The sequence below is a fragment of the Diabrotica virgifera genome, chromosome 7 (assembly GCF_917563875.1).
Source record: "Diabrotica virgifera virgifera chromosome 7, PGI_DIABVI_V3a".
Lineage (NCBI taxonomy): Eukaryota > Metazoa > Arthropoda > Insecta > Coleoptera > Chrysomelidae > Diabrotica > Diabrotica virgifera.
In genome coordinates, this window is record NC_065449.1 from 99,138,459 (window position 1) to 99,157,412 (window position 18,954).

Below are 18,954 nucleotides of genomic sequence, written 5' to 3' on the forward strand. Positions count from 1 at the left end.
ATGTCAACGGAATTTAAAAGTAACTTTACGATTTGCTTTACGTTACGTTAAGGCAGTTACAAAAACTACCTATTTTTAACATTCATCCTCTACGACACGTTAGTTGCTTTACGTATACGGAGATGCGTACGTTACGTAGCAACAAAAACTCCCTAATACCAAGAAACGACATTAAAATGGTGATAGGCGACACAAACGCCAAGATCGGAAAAGAAGAAGAGTACATAGGGGTAATAGGGAAACATAGGGAAACACAATAAATCAAATAGACCATATACTGACTGAAAAAAGAATGGCGACGAGTATATTAGATGTAAAAAGCAGACGTGGCGCAAGCTGTGACTCAGACCATCTACTAGTGCAGACACGGTTTAGATGCAAAATCAGTCGAAAGGTAAAGGAAAAATATCCAAAACAAGAAAAACTAACCTTAGATAACCTAAAAGTCCCTGAGATACAAGAAAGATTTGAGAGAACAGTGGATGAAAAATTACTAGAAGAAAACAGAGCAGACTCCACAATAGAAAATCAATGGAACACCATAAGCACCTAAACACAGCGAAAGAAATCCTAGGAACAAAGACACAACGGAGAGAAGAAACATGGTTCGATGAAGAATGCAAACAAGCTATACAGGAAAGAAATAAAGCACATAAGAATTACATACTCAGACGTACTAGAGAGAGAAAAACAGAATTTGAGAACAAAAGACGAAGAGCAGATAAACTGTGCAGGTAGAAAAAGAGAAAGTACGAAAACCAACGGATACTAAATATAGAAAGGGAGTTTAAGGAAACGATAAACACTTAGTTCATACCAACTTATCAAACATTTAAGACAGGGATACAAACCGAAGACTAGCCTCTGCAAAAATAAGAAGGGTGAAATCATTAGCGATATGGACGAAATTAAGATAACCTGAATGACATATTTTAAGGAAGTATTAAACAAAGGGGCACAACCACCATTACAACAACAGAGGCAGCAGCAGACATGGCAGGAGGTACAACAACAAGAACTGGGGAAGATGGAGAAGAAAATGAATTAACTAGACCCCCAAAGCTAGAGGAGGTCCAAACGGCAATCCACAAACAAAAAAGCCATAAAGCACCGGGAATAGATAAAATACCGGCAGAACTACTCAAGCAAGGAGGAAGGAATTTGACACAACAGATGTACCAGCTAATACGAGAGATATGGATAGAAGAAGAAATCCCCAACAATGGAAGAAAAGTATAATCTGCCTTATTCATAAAAAAGGAGACAAACTGTTGTGTCAGAATTATAGAGGCATCTCTTTACTTTGTTCGGGATACAAAATATTCACAAACATCCTTAATCGAAGACTTCAACCTCTCACGGAAAAAATCATCGGGGAATATCAAGCAGGGTTTAGGCAAAATAGATCTACCATTGACCAACTATTTACAGTTAAACAAATACTAGCCAAAACATGGGAATATGACATGGACGTTTACAATGGGTGCGTTCGGACGACCATAGCGGCTGACTGTCAGCAGAAATCGGCTGAGTGGTTGTATCCAGCCGTGATAGGGAAAGCTTAGTAAATCTCTCAGCGGCTGACTTCCAGCGGTGACGTCTGACAACTATTGCTAGCTCAGCTGTCCAGCCGCTGTGGTCGTCCGAACGCACCCAATCTCTTTGTAGATTTTAAAGAAGCCTATGATTCAATAGATAGAACAATTCTACCTAATATATTGGAAGAAATTAGCATACCATCAAAATTAATACGACTAGTGCAAATGACAATGACAGAAACAGAAGCACAGGTATGTATTCAAGGACAGATCACTGATGCGTTTACGATAACGCAAGGACTGAAACAAGGCGACGGACTGGCTCCAACGCTTTTTAATCTTGTTCTTGAATATGTAATTAGACGGTTGACGGTGAGAGGAAATAACATACTTACAAACAAATCTACCCAATTAGCAGCATACGCAGATGATATAAACATAATGAGCAGAACAATAAATGTAGCGGAAGAAACCTACGTTGAGTTGAAACAGAGTGCAGAAGCAGTAGGGCTAGCAATAAATACAAATAAAACAAAACTACTCATACAAACCAGATCAAATAGACCGGCGCAACAACACTTTATTGACGATATACAACATATGAATAGATTCACGTACCTAGGAATGGATCTGGTTGCAAGCAATGAAGAACCGGAAATAAATAGAAGGCTTGTGCTGGCAAATAAAACCTATTTCGCGATGGGCCACATATTCAAATCGCGAGACGTACGCCGGAAAACAAAACTCCGGGTATATAAAACAATAATCAGGCCCATAGTAAGTTATGGCTGCGAAACATGGGTGGTGACACAGAAATCTGCCAATGCATTAGATGTGTTTGAAAGAAAAATATACCGTAGGATACTGGGCCCAATAAGTGAAAATAACAACTTGCGAATTAGGTATAATAGAGAAATATACGAGCAATATAGCGAACCAACTCTAGCACAATACACTAAACTGCAGAGATTACGGTGGGCAGGGCACGTGGTCCGCATGCATGAGAATTGAATCCCCAGAAAATTGCTAAATGCAAGAATGCAGGGAAAACGACCTGTTGGAAGACCTAAAAAGAGATGGGAAGACGAAGTCGATGAGGATGCCAGGAACTTCCTGGGAACGCGTTCATGGAAAAGAACAGCGGTAAATCGAAATGATTGGAGAAGCTTGTTGAAGGAGGCCAAGGCTCAATTTGGGCTGTAGTGCCATTGGATGGATGGATGGATGGAGGTGTCACCAGGAAAATGTACCAATAAGTTTTTCAATTTAAAAATCTTTTAGTAATATTTTTAATATTTTCAATATTATTAATGTTGCTATTAGGATTGAAAAACTTCATCTTTCAATTGCCAGATGACGCTAGTCACCTACCCTATTTGTTTCAGTTGCAATGTGTGGGAAAAGCTCTCGGTGCTGGTCAGTTAGGATATGGAGAACAAGCCTACGCTCTCTCCGATGAGATTCCAATAAGAATCGAAAATCGCAATTCAGAGAGCTGGATTGCACTCCGTATTCTAATTGAAAAGTAAGATTGTTTTGCCTTCGCATTGCAACTGAATGAAAATGGTATACATTTTTACTTTATAGTCGTATTACTCCGTAGAGTAAATAGGTGCATTTTCCGTTGGAACTTTACCAAGCTGCAGACGGGGATGTGAATTGCATAGTGTAGAATTCCTTCCCTTTGTCTTCACTGCAGCATCCATTTGGCTTGCATATTGTAGAAGCCTTGGAGGTGTCACCAGGGAAGTGGACCAATAAGTTTTCAATTTAAAAATCTTTTAGTAATATTTTTAATGTTTTTCAATATTATTAATGTTGCTATTAGGATTGAAAAACTTCATCTTTCAATTGCCAGATGACGCTAGTCACCTACCCTATTTGTTTCAGTTGCAATGTGTTGGAAAAGCTCTCGGTGCTGGCAGTACCGGCGCTAGGGTATAAGGCGCCCGCCTGAGAAACTAGCATAGGCGCCCTTCGGATTCTTTTAATTTAGTATTTTGTATAGTACCAGCAGAAAAAAACTCATTTTGGCGCCCCCTAAACAGGGGCGCCCGCCTGCAGTGCATCCCTTGCAGGCCCGTTATCGCCGGCCCTGGGTGCTGGTCAGTTAGGATATGGAGAACCAGCCTAAGCTCTCTCCGATGAGATTCCTATAAGAATCGAAAATCTCGATTCAGAGAGCTGGATTGCACTCCGTATTCTAATTAAAAAGTAAGATTGTTTTGCCTTCGCATTGTAACTGAATAAAAATGGTACACATTTTTATTTTGTAAATGATTACTTTATACAAAAGTAACGATTTGTAACGAATCCTCGAAAGTAACTATAATCAACATCACTACTATTCCTTTGCCTTTGCCCCTACAGTGTAGGCAACCACAACCGACATTAATATCGTTTTTCTTTATAAAATTTTCAATTTTTATTATTTTCAATTAAAGCCAGTTTATTTATAATGTGCAAACGAGGAGCAATTAGGTGATTTTACCCAGAAAATGAAAATTTATTCGAAATCTCAACTTTTTATTTGGTTATATCTCGAAAACGGAAAATCCGCAAATGAAATTTCGAATGGAGGGATTTTCTTACGTCAGAAACAGTCATTTTAGATATACATTACAATACAGATAATACTTTTGCAAATACAGTTTAGGACCACCAAAATGGAAAATTTTTTTCTTCGGAAAATTTTTAAGCTTTTTGATTTTTAGTTTAAAGCAGGTCTATTCGTAATCCTCAAACCAGAAGAAATTAAATGATATAGTTATTGTTATTTTTACAGCTTTTAATAAATATCCCGATAATGGAAATATATACTTTGGCGCTGTCCCGAGAAATTTCATTTTGATATAACTTAAAAATGGAATATCCGCAAATGAAATTTCAAAGGAGGGATTACCTTTAAGTCAGGAGGAGTTCCTTTGCCCCTACAGTATAGGCAACCAACATTAATATCGTTTTTCCTTTATAACATTTTCAATTTTCACAATTTTCAATTAAAACCAGTTTATTCATAAACCGCAAACGAGGTGCAATTTTTTGATATGGTTATTTAGTGACTTTACGGCATTTTATACCCTGAAAATCGACATTTATTTTTAGCGCTGCGCCGAAATCTCCACTTTTCATTTGCTTATATCTCGAAAACGGAAACTCCGCAAATGAAATTTTTAATGGTGCAATTATCCGCAAACGAGGTGCAATTTTTTGAGCTATGGTAGAAGTCAAAATAACGACTTTGAAAAAACCGTTTCGCTAACTTTATGACGCTATGAAAAAATAGAACAATTTTCTTTTTCGTCAATTTCTTCACGTGAAGTTTATAACGAACAAACTTAGATGTCAAAGTGTGCTTTTACACGTCAAATTTGGCCTTGAATAACTTGGTCAATTTCTTGTCCAATTTATTGTTGATGTAAAGTGGACTTAAGAAATTGACCAAGTTATTCAAGGCAAAATTTGACGTGTTCAAAAAACAACAATTTGACATCCAATTTTGTTCGTTATTAACTTCACGTCAATAAATTCGTTAATTTCTTGGAAGTCAATAGACGTTTCACGTAAATTGTCAAGGTCAAGACAGCAAATTAGTTACCATTCCAATCCAGAGATGTCGCCGTCAGTCAATCCTCTTGTCATATTTAACATTAACAACTGACAGTTGACAATTAAATTAATTTGTTATTTACTTTTAATTTTACAGTTTGTGGCTTAATTATTTTATTATAGTGGTGTTACGTTTTTAATTAGATTAATCACAATTTTAATCAATTGTATTAACTTTCTCTCCGTTTTAATGAGTAGAATTTTTAGTTTACATTGATCATCCCGTGTTGTGTTTCTCCACGTTTAAAAAAACAATATAATAGATCCTGAAACAGTTTATTTTAATAGACAAGTGTGTCATCAACATTTCGGGCCTATATATTTTTGGAAGTTTGTAAAAGATTACCTATTTATCTAAACAATCATCCTATAAGATTCTTTCAAAAATTTTCATTCAACTCAATATTACACATCAGTGCTTTCGCTTTCACGTGACACATGGCAGTAGTGTTTAGCATTTTGAAAACAAATTGGAATATTTGAAGTTTTCAGTAAAATATTGAATAAAACATTGAATTGTCTTTCTGTTGTTTTAATTTCCTGCGAAATTTCGTCAAAAATCCCGCAAAATTTATAATTTGAAATTCCCACGTAACTAAAATTTGTCAATTTAGTTCCCATTCCAATCAAGAGATGGCGTTAATTCGATCCGAAAGATTAACATGGTCGTGAAACGTCTATGAGTATGTATGGTTTGTGGTCAAAGTTAAAGTCAAAGACTTCAATAAATTGAAGGAACTTGGAATAAATGTTGTTAACGTGTCAATATTTTCAGTAGTACCAATGAAATGACACAGCATAATAAATCTAGTTAAATCTAATTAGAATTATTATGCTGTCACAGTGTTCTATTTCGTCAATTTCTTCACGTGAAGTTGATAACGAACAAGCTTAGATGTCAAAGTGTGCTTTAACACGTCAAATTTGGCCTTGAATAAATTGGTCAATTTCTTGTTCAATTTATTGTTGGTGTAAAGCGTGTAGTAGATTCTGTTAAATTTGGCCATGTGATAATAAATGTATTATTTTCATAATTTTGACATATTTAGCGTGTCCGACGCGTCATATGGCCCACTATTTTTGTCCGACAAAATTGTTTTCGCTTTTCTTGTGATAAAAACCATTTATTAAAATAAAATGACCAATTAGTCCATTCTTTCACGGTTTTTGCTCTAAATTTTAAAGAACCGCTTGGATTGACATGTAACTTGGCATATGCATAGCTTACATGTCAAAGAAAAAAATTGATAGTGTGCCGATGTGTGCTTTTGCCCTGGGGGTGACTTTCACCCCTTATTGGGGGTGAAAAAATATAAGTCCAAAATAAGTCCGGAAATGGATACACTGACTAATTTTAAGTAACTTTTGTTCTATAGAGCTATTTCGCCAAGTCAACACTTTTCGAGTTATTTGCGAGGGAATATATTCATTTTTCAACAAAATAACTACATTTTTAGACGGTTTTTCGCAAATAACTCAAAAAGTAAGTATTTTGTCAAGAAAAAACGTTTTTTGCAAAAATATAGCCTGTAAAAAAGTAAAAAAATGGTGGACGCGTTAGGTCTCTGGACCTCGTAAAACCAGAGTTATAGCCAATGAAAAATAGATTCTTATTCACCAAATTTCAAATAGAATACTTCGAAGTGAAATATCCAAAAAATTTAGCACTTTTTGGGGAAAACCCATTATAACTTTTTTAAAGTGTTTAAAAAAAGCTTTATTTCTGTTTTTATAAAAAGTTGCTAGCATTAAATTTAAGCAAGTTACGCTTAAAATAAAGTTGGTCCCTTTTGTTTTGACAAAAAAAATCGGGAAGACCACCCCCCAATTAGCAACTTAAATGAAATTAATCGTTAACGCTCCACAAAATATTTTACTTATGTTGTGTTTATATGATCTGTAAGTTTCATCGATTCAAAGTGCTTATTTTGGAAAAAAATTGATTTTAATGTAAAATTTTTAAAAATTTTAATTTTGAAAAATATGCTTTTTTTGTAAAAAAAGCATATTTAAAATAACTTAACTTAAAAAATGTTAGAGATACCAAAAATCTCGAAAAACAAAAAAAGTTAGCATTGCTTTTCTGAATATCATGTATTTTTTTGTTTTTCTGTTAGACAAAAATTGATTAAAATTTGGTGCTTCTAAATTTGCATACATTCGTGATCAGTGACTGGTCCATCCCTTTTAACTACAGCCCTTTCAAAAATAATAAAGACTTTGAACCGATGAAACTTACAGATCATATAAACAATACACACACGAGTCAAGAAACTTGTGAAGTTGTAACGATTAAGTTCATTTGAGATACTAATAAGGGGTGATTTTCCCGATTTTTTTACCAAAAAAAAGGGACTAACTTTATTTTGAGCGTAACTTTTTACTTTTGATGCTAGAAATTTTTTTATAAAACAAAAATGAAGCTTTTTTTAAACACTTTAAATAAGTTGTAATGAGTTTTCCCAGAAATGTGCTTCATTTTTGGTTATTTCACGTTAAAGTATTCCATTTGGAATTTGACGGATATGAACCTATTTTTAATTAGCTATAACTCTGCTTCTACTAGGTATAAAAACGTGATATGTACACCATTTTTTAAAATTTTTTACATGCTATATTTTTGCTATGAATGTTTTTTTCTACAAAATACTTACTATTTGAGTTATTTGCAAAAAAAAAACGTCTAAAAGCGTGGTTATTTTGTTGAAAAAATGAACATATTCACTGGCAAATAACTCGAAAAGTATTGACTTAGTGAAAAAACTCTATAGAACAAAAGTTACGTAAAATTAGTCAGTTTATCAATTTCCGGACTTACTTTGGACGAATACTTTTTCACTCCCAAGAGGGGGTGAAACCACCCCCGGGGCAAAAGCACATATCGGCACAATATCACTTTTTTTCTTTGACTTGTTAGCTATGTGTATGCTAAATTTCAAGTCAATGTAAGCGGATCTTTAAAATTTAGAAGTTTTGCAATATTTTACCGTTAAAGAACGTACTAAATGTGGTAATAAATTTTCTTGCATAAAATTGACAACTTCGTGACAGCTTGACAGACAAACGCCCCACTACCATAATGCGCCAAGCTCCTTTTTCCGACTCCACCCAAATAACAAGTACAAAAAGTTTCGACGGTGTGGTCATAAATAATAATTTTATATGTGGGCCCAAGGACTATTAGAACTAGAGTGTTGAGATGCTACGTATTCTCTGTCCTTTTATATGGAGTTGAAACCTGGATTTTGAGATGTGGTGTTTGGAAGCCAGCTTTGAGATGTGGTGTTATCGAAGAATGTGGAAAATATGATGGACAAAACACGTAACAAACACGGAAATATTAAAAAAGATGAAAAAAAGTGGAGCGTGAAAAAAAAACAATAGAACTCTTCAGAACTGCTGCAGACAGAGTAAGATGGGCCATGATGATCTCCAATGTCCTTAAACGATGATGCACATTAAGAAAAAATAAACTCCTGAACAAAATTAACGCACCACTCATATTTTTCTCAATAATCTTTATTTATTGATAATTTACTGTACAAGTTGCCTATGGACCTTGTTTCACAGTGGCAGTTGTTTGTAAGCTAATAATAGTCTTGTTTTAACAATAATTTGTATTAAACTTCGTTTTAGACTAAAAGTGAGTTAAACTTTTCATAAAAAGTGCCGATTAAAGCAAATTGTTTGTGAGAAACGAGCTTTTTATTGTGATATTTTTCATCACATGCATGTTTGGAAGTTCGTTTGCTTAAAAATCAAATAAAAAAATTAACCGCCAAAGAAATTTGTCAATGGAGGAGACGGGTCTAGGACGTTTTATCGCCGCCGTTTCGATGCCGCCAGTTCGATGCCGATGCCGGCCGATTCATCGCCAGTCAATTAATTCCTATCTGATATATTTCCGAATTTTCGACAGTTACAATTATTAGTTATTTTTAGTATTAATTAAGAATTCTAGGAAATGCGAGATATGACGGCAATGAAATGGACTGGCGATGAACCGGCGGCATCGAAACGGCCGGCGATGAACCGGCGGCATCGAAACGTCCCATTCCGGAGGAGACAGTGCGAGCATCGACTCTTAGGTCTGGATCCCGCGTATGAAAAAAAAGTTGATTAATAGCAAGCTGAAAATTTGTTAATAGCTTAAGGGTGTCTAGTCGTATAAACTTTGATATATGGGAAACTGGAACAGGGGCAGTTTTAATTGTGGAACAGGTTAAAAATTTGGAACGGCCATACCACGAAAACGGCACATTTATTTTGTCCGACAGAATAGACTTAAACTCTCCGAACAGAGATTAAACTCTGATGCAAAAATCAGACTGCTATTTATCACCTGTCATAATTACTGTCATTTGACATATTCTACATGTTCCACTCATTAAAACGCCCATTTGGTGATAAATAGCAGTCTGGTTTTTACATGAGAGTTTAATCTCTGTTCGGAGAGTTTAAGTCTATTCTGTCGGACAAAATAAATGTGCCGTTTTCGTGGTATGCCCGTTCCAAATTTTTAACCTGTTCCACAATTAAAACTGCCCCTGTTCCAGTGTTCCCATATATCAAAGTTTATACGACTAGACACCCTTAAGCTATTAACAACTTTTCAGCTTGCTATTAATCAACTTTTTTTTCATACGCGGGATCCAGACCTATCTCCTAGATGAAGGATATTCAATGCGATACGTTGAAGGTTTGTTAGGAAGACATCGTTCCAGCATCAGTCACAAGGTGAGGCGATATAATGAAACAGGGTTGTACCATCGAAGACCAGGGCAAGGGCGAAAACGTTGCACTAATCAAATTGATGATCGTTTTTTGAGACAACGTGCTCTCAGAGATAGGAGAGTCACCAGCAATTTGCTAAAAAATGAACTAGCAGATGTTCGAAATGTCGCGATATCATCTCGAACAGTTAGAAGACATTTACATGAAGCAGAATTGAGCAACAGGAAACCGGCCAAAAAACCCTTGCTTACCAGAGAACTACAGGGTTCAGAGATTGAATTTTGCAAGATTGCATCAAAATTTGACCATCGACGATTGGAAAAGAGTTCTGTTCTCCGATGAGACTAGAGTAAGCCTAAAAGCTCCAGACGGCCGTGAGCGTGTCTGGCGAAGGCGAGGAGAAAGGTTTGCCAACTGCAATATCTCTTCTAAAGTACCTTTTGGTGGTGGCTCTAAAATGTTTTCGGGGGAATTTGTTTTGAAGCTCGTACGGAGTTGGTCCCCATACGTACGAGGTCTATGAATGCCCATTATTACTTAGACAACATTATTGTCGAACATGTAATGCCTTTTGCTCCGTTTCTTGGACCTAATTTTTTATTTATGCAAGACAACGCTCGTCCTCATGTGACTCGACAGGTTATTGGCTACCTAAATGATGTTGATATTCCATTATTAGAGGGCTACCTAACAGTCCGGACATGAATCCTATACAGCATCTATGGGACTATCTCAAAATCAAAAGATTCGAAGTCGTAAACCCCCTATTGCCAATCACAACCAAGTCATTGAGGCCGTTATTGAAGAATGGGAGAATATTCCGCAAGCTTTTGTTGAACATTTGATATCAAGCATGCCTCGACGCATAAATGCAGTCATAAGAAGTAGAGGAGGGCCTACACGGTATTAGTGTTGACCCAGATGCATTTTATTGTGTTACTTTACTGATTTTTTTCTTTTTGCAATTTGGAGTTATGCTAGCTTATTTACGCATTTCCGGCAAAAACAATTTTTTAAAGAAACAATAAGGCAAATTAAGGTCATGATAGAATCATGTTGAACTTATTTGTAGATGATTATTATTATTTCAATGTAACTTAGTTTTATTTTGTGTTCATATTGTAAATATTTAGATTAATTAAAGTGGTGCGTTAATTTTGTCCAGGAGTTTATTTTAATATAACATTATAATACCTTGAGAAGTTTTCAACTTTTCTTTTAACTCTGAATTTTTTTGTTGTAGATCTAGAATGTGTTGAGCTCTTCCTCTCCAACCATTTAAGTTGTTTAGCTTTTGTAGAGCTTCGAAATTTTCGCCAGTTTCTTGTTGAATAATTTTCTTAGCTAATTTTAGTTCATTCTTCAGTAGCAAAATTAAATTGTTGCTTTCAGATAATTTAGTGTTCAATGTTTCTAGTTTTTCAGTTTGTCTTTTATTTTCTTCTTTAGGTAAATTGACTGCGGGCGTGTCTTGAGCATTACATTCTTTAACTAGAAAATATTTTAGACTTTAAAATTACTGAACCATTTATGATAATACTGTCTTGAAAAATAGGACACTAAGTGCACAATCCCGTGAAATTATACATACATAATGATTTAAAATTTACGCAGAAGGAAATTTTACTGTGAAAAAGGTAACAAATAAAAACCGAAAAACCTTTGAACCTGAACCCCGATTGATCTGATAACGTCGCGTAACCAAAATTTTAGAAGAAGAGGTAAGAAGAACAAATAAATCGCAATCAAGAAAACCAAATAGCCATGGATTAATGATAACTAATATCTCAACTTGGTAAAATGAAGAATACCTAGCAGATTTCGCGGCACTGGTGGTATTCCGATAGAGCTAATAAAGTACGAGTCCGGTAGAGGAACAATAATTATTCAGATACTTAAAAAATAGTGAATGAACGCTACACAATCACTTAGATACTGTTTGAATTAATTGGAACAACCTATTTTTCTCGTCTGGCGAGTTAGTATGTGATTATTGGTGATTTACCAAATAGGGTGTTCCGAAAAAACCAAAGTTTAAAAATGTTGATCTCTCCGGATGTTTTCTGGTGATGGGTAGCCTATAAATCCTCAATTTTAAATTTCAGTTCAAAAGGTTAATCCTAACCTTTGTCCCAAGCCCCCAAAAAAATTTTTTGTTTTTCAAAGATTTTTCTCTTCTCTTTTTTGACTGTTTTCAGGTGACGGGTAGCCTATAAACCCCAATTTTAAATTTCAGCCCAAAATGTTATTCCTACCCTTGTCCCAAGTCCCCCCCCAAAACAATTTTTTGAAGTTATACTTCTTTACCGGCGATAGAGGGTGAATTTTTATATGGTAAAACCTAGCGACCGGGCGCATGCGCATTATAACTTTGTTCTGATTGGATGTTCAAATGACATGTCAAAAATTATTCAATATGGCGGCTGTGGCACAGCTGTAGTTAGATTATTTATGGTTGTTGCGTTTTAAAATTTGTGTGAAAAGAAACAACAAACAAAAGTTAGTTAATAGTTATACTGCCTTTTTAAATAGTTTTCATATACCTATATTTTTGGACTTTTGGACTATTTTGGACAAGGAAAACTCATTCTAATTTGGTAAGTAGTTTTTATTATAATCATATTGTAATTATACATTTGGATTAGGTTGAAATACATACATTTATTTTCTCAAGAATGCGAATTTTAGAGAGAAATCCCAAATTAGGTTCGATTTTTATTTTTAAATTATGATTTTTTGGCGTAGATTTATTTATCTAGTAGGTATGTAATGCTTTGATTTACATACTTAATTTGATTACCAACAAAAGTTCTACCAATCTTCATCTAATATATTGTTTTCTTACTGTTTTGTTATATTTTTATATTTTCTTCCACAAAATTTAAACTACATAATTTAATTTTCAAAACAACTGTCAAACAGTAAAACGTTCAGTTACCGTATTTTTCCACATGATAAATACTGTGGGATTGGACGAGTGAGTCTACGCTTCGATTACGAATCAAAGCGCCACGAAATTCACGGGTTCAATTCCCGATGCAAGTTTTATTTTTTTATGCATGTTATGATTGTAAGTATATTTGTTATATAATTTTTTTTTTTCAGAAAATGCGTATTTAAAATTTTTGCCAACAATTATCGTTTAGAAATCATTTTTTCTTTGTGGCATTTTTCAATGTGTTTGTGTGCGTTTTATTCTTTTATTTTTTTAAATTTTTGGTATTGTCTTAAAAATCACATAATATGTAGTAGAAGTATAACTTCTTACGTGCGTACAAAGTACACACACATTCTTTTTTATTTATTATAATCAGTTTTAAATATGTTCTCAGAAAAAAAATCATCAGCCATGTGTACAAGTTTAATATGAGGATTAAAATATTATAAATATTACCCATTTTCACGGTTATTGGTTTTCCGGTTCCCAGTTTCCAGCTTCGCCGGTCGTTCCATTCGCCAGGGTGAAGATTCCTTTCCGACATTGCCTTCTGAATGCCGCCTAGCCAGGATTGTTTCGGCCTTCCTCTCTTCCTTCTTTCCCTTGGCGTCCATTTTAGAATTTGTTTTGGCAGTCTCTCGTCGTCCATTCTTTCTACATGGCCACACCAGATCAGTTGTCTCCTTTGATCTATGATGGATCTTTTCGTCTATGATGGTTGACTTGACTCCCATTATATTTCTGATTTGGTCATTTTGTATTCTTTCAAGCCTTGATTTTCTAGCCGATCTTCTCCAGAAGTCCATTTCCAATGCAAGTAGGCGTCGTTTCAGGGATTTAGTAAGTTGCCATGTTTCGCATCCATAGAGCACTATACTTTTAAAGATGGAGTTAAAGATAAGATGTTTTCTTTGATTAGATAGTTCTTTTGACCATAGCATCGGGTTTAGGCATCCAACCACCCTTTCTCCTTTCACGATCCTTTGCTCTATCTCTTTTTCGGTGCGCCCACTCTTGTTGATTATTGTTCCCAAATATACATATTCCTCACAGTTCTTGATTGTTTCTTGTTCGTTAACTATTAGATCTTCTACTTCAGTCCCGATGCATAAGTATTGCGTTTTGTTTCTATTTACAGAAAGGCCCACTCTTCATATGTTTGAAATAAACATTTTCCCCTCATCTTCCTATAGTCTCAGAATCCACATGGCTTGCATTTTTAGAAGCCTCGGATGGTGTTACCAGAGAAAATTTTCCATTGTTTTTAATCTGGTAGGATATAAAATGGTATTTTAAATATCATTTTATATGCTATTAGATTAAAAAATTAAAAATAAAATAAAAATTTTATTTTTAATTCAGCTGCAATGCGAAGGCAAAACAATCTTACTTTTCAATTAGAATACGGAGCACAGTCCAGTCCCTTGAATCGCGATTTTCGGCTCTTATTGGAGCCTCATCGGAAAGAACGTAGGCTTGTTCTCCATATCCCAATTGATCCGTACTGAGAGGTTTTCCCACCCATTGCAACTGAAGTGAAAATATTAGGTGACTAGCGTCATCTGGCAATTAAAAGATGAAGTTTTCGATCCTAATAGCATTATTAATAATATTTAGAAAATATTAAAATATTACTAAAAGATTTTTAAATCGAAAACTTATTGGTTCATTTCCTTGGTAACACCTCCAAGGCTTCTAAAATTTGCAAGCCAAATGGATGCTGAAGCGAAGAAGACAAGAGGGAATTCAAAAAACTTACAATTCACGACCCCGTCTGTTCAGGTGGTAAATTCCAACAGAAAATGGACCTAGTTACTCGAAGGAGTAAAGACCAATATAAAAATAAAATAGAAATTTTATTTTTAATTCAGCTGCAATGCGAAGGCAAAACAATCTTACTTTTCAATTAGAATACGGAGCACAGTCCAGTCCCTTGAATCGCGATTTTCGGCTCTTATTGGAGCCTCATCGGAAAGAACGTAGGCTTGTTCTCCATATCCCAATTGATCCGTACTGAGAGGTTTTCGCACCCATTGCAACTGAAGTGAAAATATTAGGTGACTAGCGTCATCTGGCAATTAAAAGATGAAGTTTTCGATCCTAATAGCATTCAAGCCGAAAATCGCGATTCAAGGGACTAGACTGTGCTCCGTATTCTAATTGAAAAGTAAGATTGTTTTGCCTTCGCATTGCAGCTGAATTAAAAATAAAATTTTTATTTTATTTTTATATTGGGCTTTACTCCTTCGAGTAACTAGGTCCATTTTCTGTTGGAATTTACCAGCTGAACAGACGGGGTCGTGAATTGTAAGTTTTTTGAATTCCCTCTTGTCTTCTTCGCTTCAGCATCCATTTGGCTTGCAAATTTTAGAAGCCTTGGAGGTGTTACCAAGGAAATGGACCAATAAGTTTTCGATTTAAAAATCTTTTAGTAATATTTTAATATTTTCTAAATATTATTAATAATGCTATTAGGATCGAAAACTTCATCTTTTAAAAAATTAAACTTTTTTCTAGCAGATGTCGCTAGGACATCCATGCAATTTCGTTCGTTGCAATCCGTGACGGCACGAGAAGTATTATTCTAGTTCATTCAGAGAGAAGAGCATATGGATCTCCTGATGAGGGGCTAAGAAGCCCCGAAACCGGTAGAGATTCTGGCTGTACTCTCTGATTGAACTAGAAATATAATGCGACTGCGGTTTCGGGTTTCAACGAAATTGAAAATGTTTATTCATATTTGATTTATATTTTTACTCTATTTGGAGTACTAAGGGAACCATTCTCGCTGGAAATTTACCACCAGAGCAGATAGGATGTGAATTATAAATAGTAAAATTTCCTCATCTTCCTATAGTCTCAGAATCCACATGGCTTGCATTTTTAGAAGCTTCGGATGGTGTTACCAGAGAAGGTATTCCATTGTTTTTAATATGGTAGGGTATAAAATGGTATTTTAAATATCAAAGACAAAGGCAAAAATATTTTTAATTGAAAACTTATCGATCCATTTCCCTGGTAACACCTCCATGGCTTCTAAAAATTGCAAGCCAGATGGATGCTGAAGCGAAGAAGACAAGAGGGAATTCAAAAACTTACAATTCACGACCCCGTCTGTTCAGCTGGTAAATTCCAACGGAAAATCTACCTATACTTCGTCTAATTTACTAACCATTGCACGTCATCCGCGTCATAGCCTGTGACGTCGCATGATACCAACACGAAATATTTAGGCGGTAGGTGTGTTCTTTTTTAGAATCACTTTGCCGAGGACACTGGAATTACAGCCACTAGACATATTTTATTATATACGCGTAGAATTAATATTTGAAAGTTTCTATTAATGTTAACCTAAAGAAATACACAATAATATGTTTCATTTAATTTGTATAAATGGATTATAAAGCGTTTTTATGAAGCAGATTTGTTCGGATCACGATCACACTGTAACTGTAATCTAACGAAGGTGACATTTTAGAATAAATTGGTAACATTTATTTGACAGTTGCGGTGATGACACTTCATATTTGTTTATATTCTTTACTATAAGTATCTGTTTTATTTATTATATTTACTGTTTTTATTATTTACTTTACTATAAAAAGATCCTCTACTATAAAAATATAAATTTCACCTAATTTTATAACGACTTGAAATAATCGAGGTATCTGACAACTTTTTTAGTTGTTATTGTAGACATATACAAAGACACCTACCGGCTTTTTGCCAAGAGTTCGGAGCCGTTTTTTAATTATTAACAATGCAGTGCAAACACGCTTGCACTGCAAATCTTAAAAGATTATAACTTAATTCTTGTTCTCTATTTCTTAAGTTTTTACTTATTTACATTGAATATTAATTTGTTTTGTTGTATAATCCACGTTTACAATAATTATGTGATATATTTGATTTAAAATGGATTCAGGATTTTTTTATACTTTGGCAACTATGTCAACTTAGACCTCTGGCGTAGACAATGACGTGCAATGGTAAGTAAATTAGATGGACTGTAGTTACTCAAAGGAGTAAAGACCAATATAAAAATAAAATAAAAATTCCATTTTTATTCAGTTGCAATGCGAAGGCAAAACCGTCTTATTTTTCACTTAGAACAGGGAGCGCAAACCAGCACTCTGAATCGACGATTTTCGACTCTATTTGGAGTCATCATCAGAGAGGCGTAGGTTTGCTGCTCTGTGCCCGAGGTGACAAAACTACGAAAGCTTATCCCCGCATTGCAACTGACGTTTATGGAGTAGGTGACTAGCGTCAATGGACGGGAAATGTCGGAAAAGTAGGGAAATGGACCAATAAGTTTTCAATTAAAAATGTTTTAGTAATATTTTTAATATTTTTCAATATTATTAATGTTTCTATTAGGTTGAAAATTTTGTCTTTCAGTTGCCAGATGACGCTAGTCACCTACTCCATAAACGCAATCCAAGTCAGTTGCAATGGGGGGATAAGCATTCGTAGTTTTGTCACTTCGGACAGAGAGCAGCAAACCTACGCCTCTCTGATGATGACTCCAAATATAGTCGAAAATCTTCGATTTAGAGTGCTGGTTTGCGCTCCCTGTTCTAAGTGAAAAATAAGACGGTTTTGCCTTCGCATTGCAACTGAATAAAAATGGAATTTTTATTTAATTTTAAATATCATTTTATATGCTATTAGATTAAAAACCTAAACTTTTGTAATTATTTTCCAAAAAGGACGACGTACTGTGGACTAGCAGTGCTTAATCGAATCAGAACAAACTGCCGAAGATACGCTGACTCTCTCTACAGACGGGGTAAACCTCCCTCGCCTTCTTGGGTTTGCGGCTTGCGGTGCGGTGAGGCAGACGATCAGTGTACAGGACTGCTCACACAGATCATACACATGCTTCATAATGGCAACCGAAGAGTCAATAGAATATACAGGATGCGCCAAACCTCTGGTTTTCTTTGATTAGGGCTAAATTATGGGATATACAAAAAAATGTTTTTAACAAAATTAATGTATGTCGAAGCCGTCTATAATTTAATATTATTTTTGATTATACAGGGTGAGTCAGAACGACGGTACGAACCAAAGATATGTTTTTTTAAATGAAACACCCTATATATTAAATCATTTTTAAATATATTTTTTAAAAATATTAAGAATTTATATAAGGTATTATAGGCCTAAAGTTAACAATTTTCGAAATATGTACACTTTTATTGAGAAAAATGGTAATATTCGAAGGGCTGTGAATTAGGCTGTCAAGGTATTAAACATGTAAATGATATGTCAAAGTTTTTTAGTATACTGTTATTTTTAAATAAATTAACATATTTGACATATAGCCATAAAATATACAGTGTGATCACTATTTGCAAATCCAAAATTTTCTCATTTTTTTTAAATGGGACACCCTGTATATTAGTATTGCCTTTTGTAGTAAATATTACAACCTTTCTTTTGGTATAAGGTTGTATGTATGGGCCATTCCACGAACATACGCCTGTTTTGGATTACTTCGACAACGAATATTTTACTGGGCAACATAAGAAGTACGAAAGTAAATGGCGCTAATAATTATTCCAATAAACAACAATGTAATTTGCAATTTACTTTCGTTCTTCTTATTTTGCACAGTAAAATATTCGTTGTCGAAGTCATCCAAAACAGGCGTATGTTCGTGGAATAGGGTATACCTAGCATGTTTCGTTTTGTAGATATTTAAAAAAAACTATAGATTTTACGTTTTTGCGGATTTTTTATTAAAAATTTTTTTTTGCAAAAAAAAATAATTATAATCTGGTTTTAGAAACATACATTAAAATATCAAATATAAAAATAAAAACGTAATTAAAGATTAAAATAAATCGTATACTAGTACAATTCAATTGATTTAATAACTTAAAATTCTTTTCCAAAAAATATTTTACCATACTAATGAATGCATAAATTAGTTACTAAATTAAATAACCAAATTTGATATCTACCCTAGTAATTTTTCTACCACAGCAACTTTCCTGTACCAAATTAATTGTTAGTTATATTGTATTTACGAGTAAGGTCAGTTAAACTTTTAATTTACCTTTTAAAATTTACTTACATCTTGAGAACATAATAATAATTATAAAGTATGCTTTGAAACAAATGAAT

General features: G+C 34.4%; 1 protein-coding gene across 1 annotated transcript in view; it reads right to left on the bottom strand.

Annotated features, from left to right (window-relative positions):
* Nucleotides 1-18,954, bottom strand: part of LOC114332081 (coiled-coil domain-containing protein 13-like) — a 135,551-nt gene that overhangs the window by 96,973 nt on the left and 19,624 nt on the right. The window contains exon 3 of the mRNA XM_050657291.1: nucleotides 11,076-11,372. Within this exon, the coding sequence (XP_050513248.1) occupies nucleotides 11,076-11,372 (297 nt within the window). The remainder of the gene's footprint in view (nucleotides 1-11,075; nucleotides 11,373-18,954) is intronic.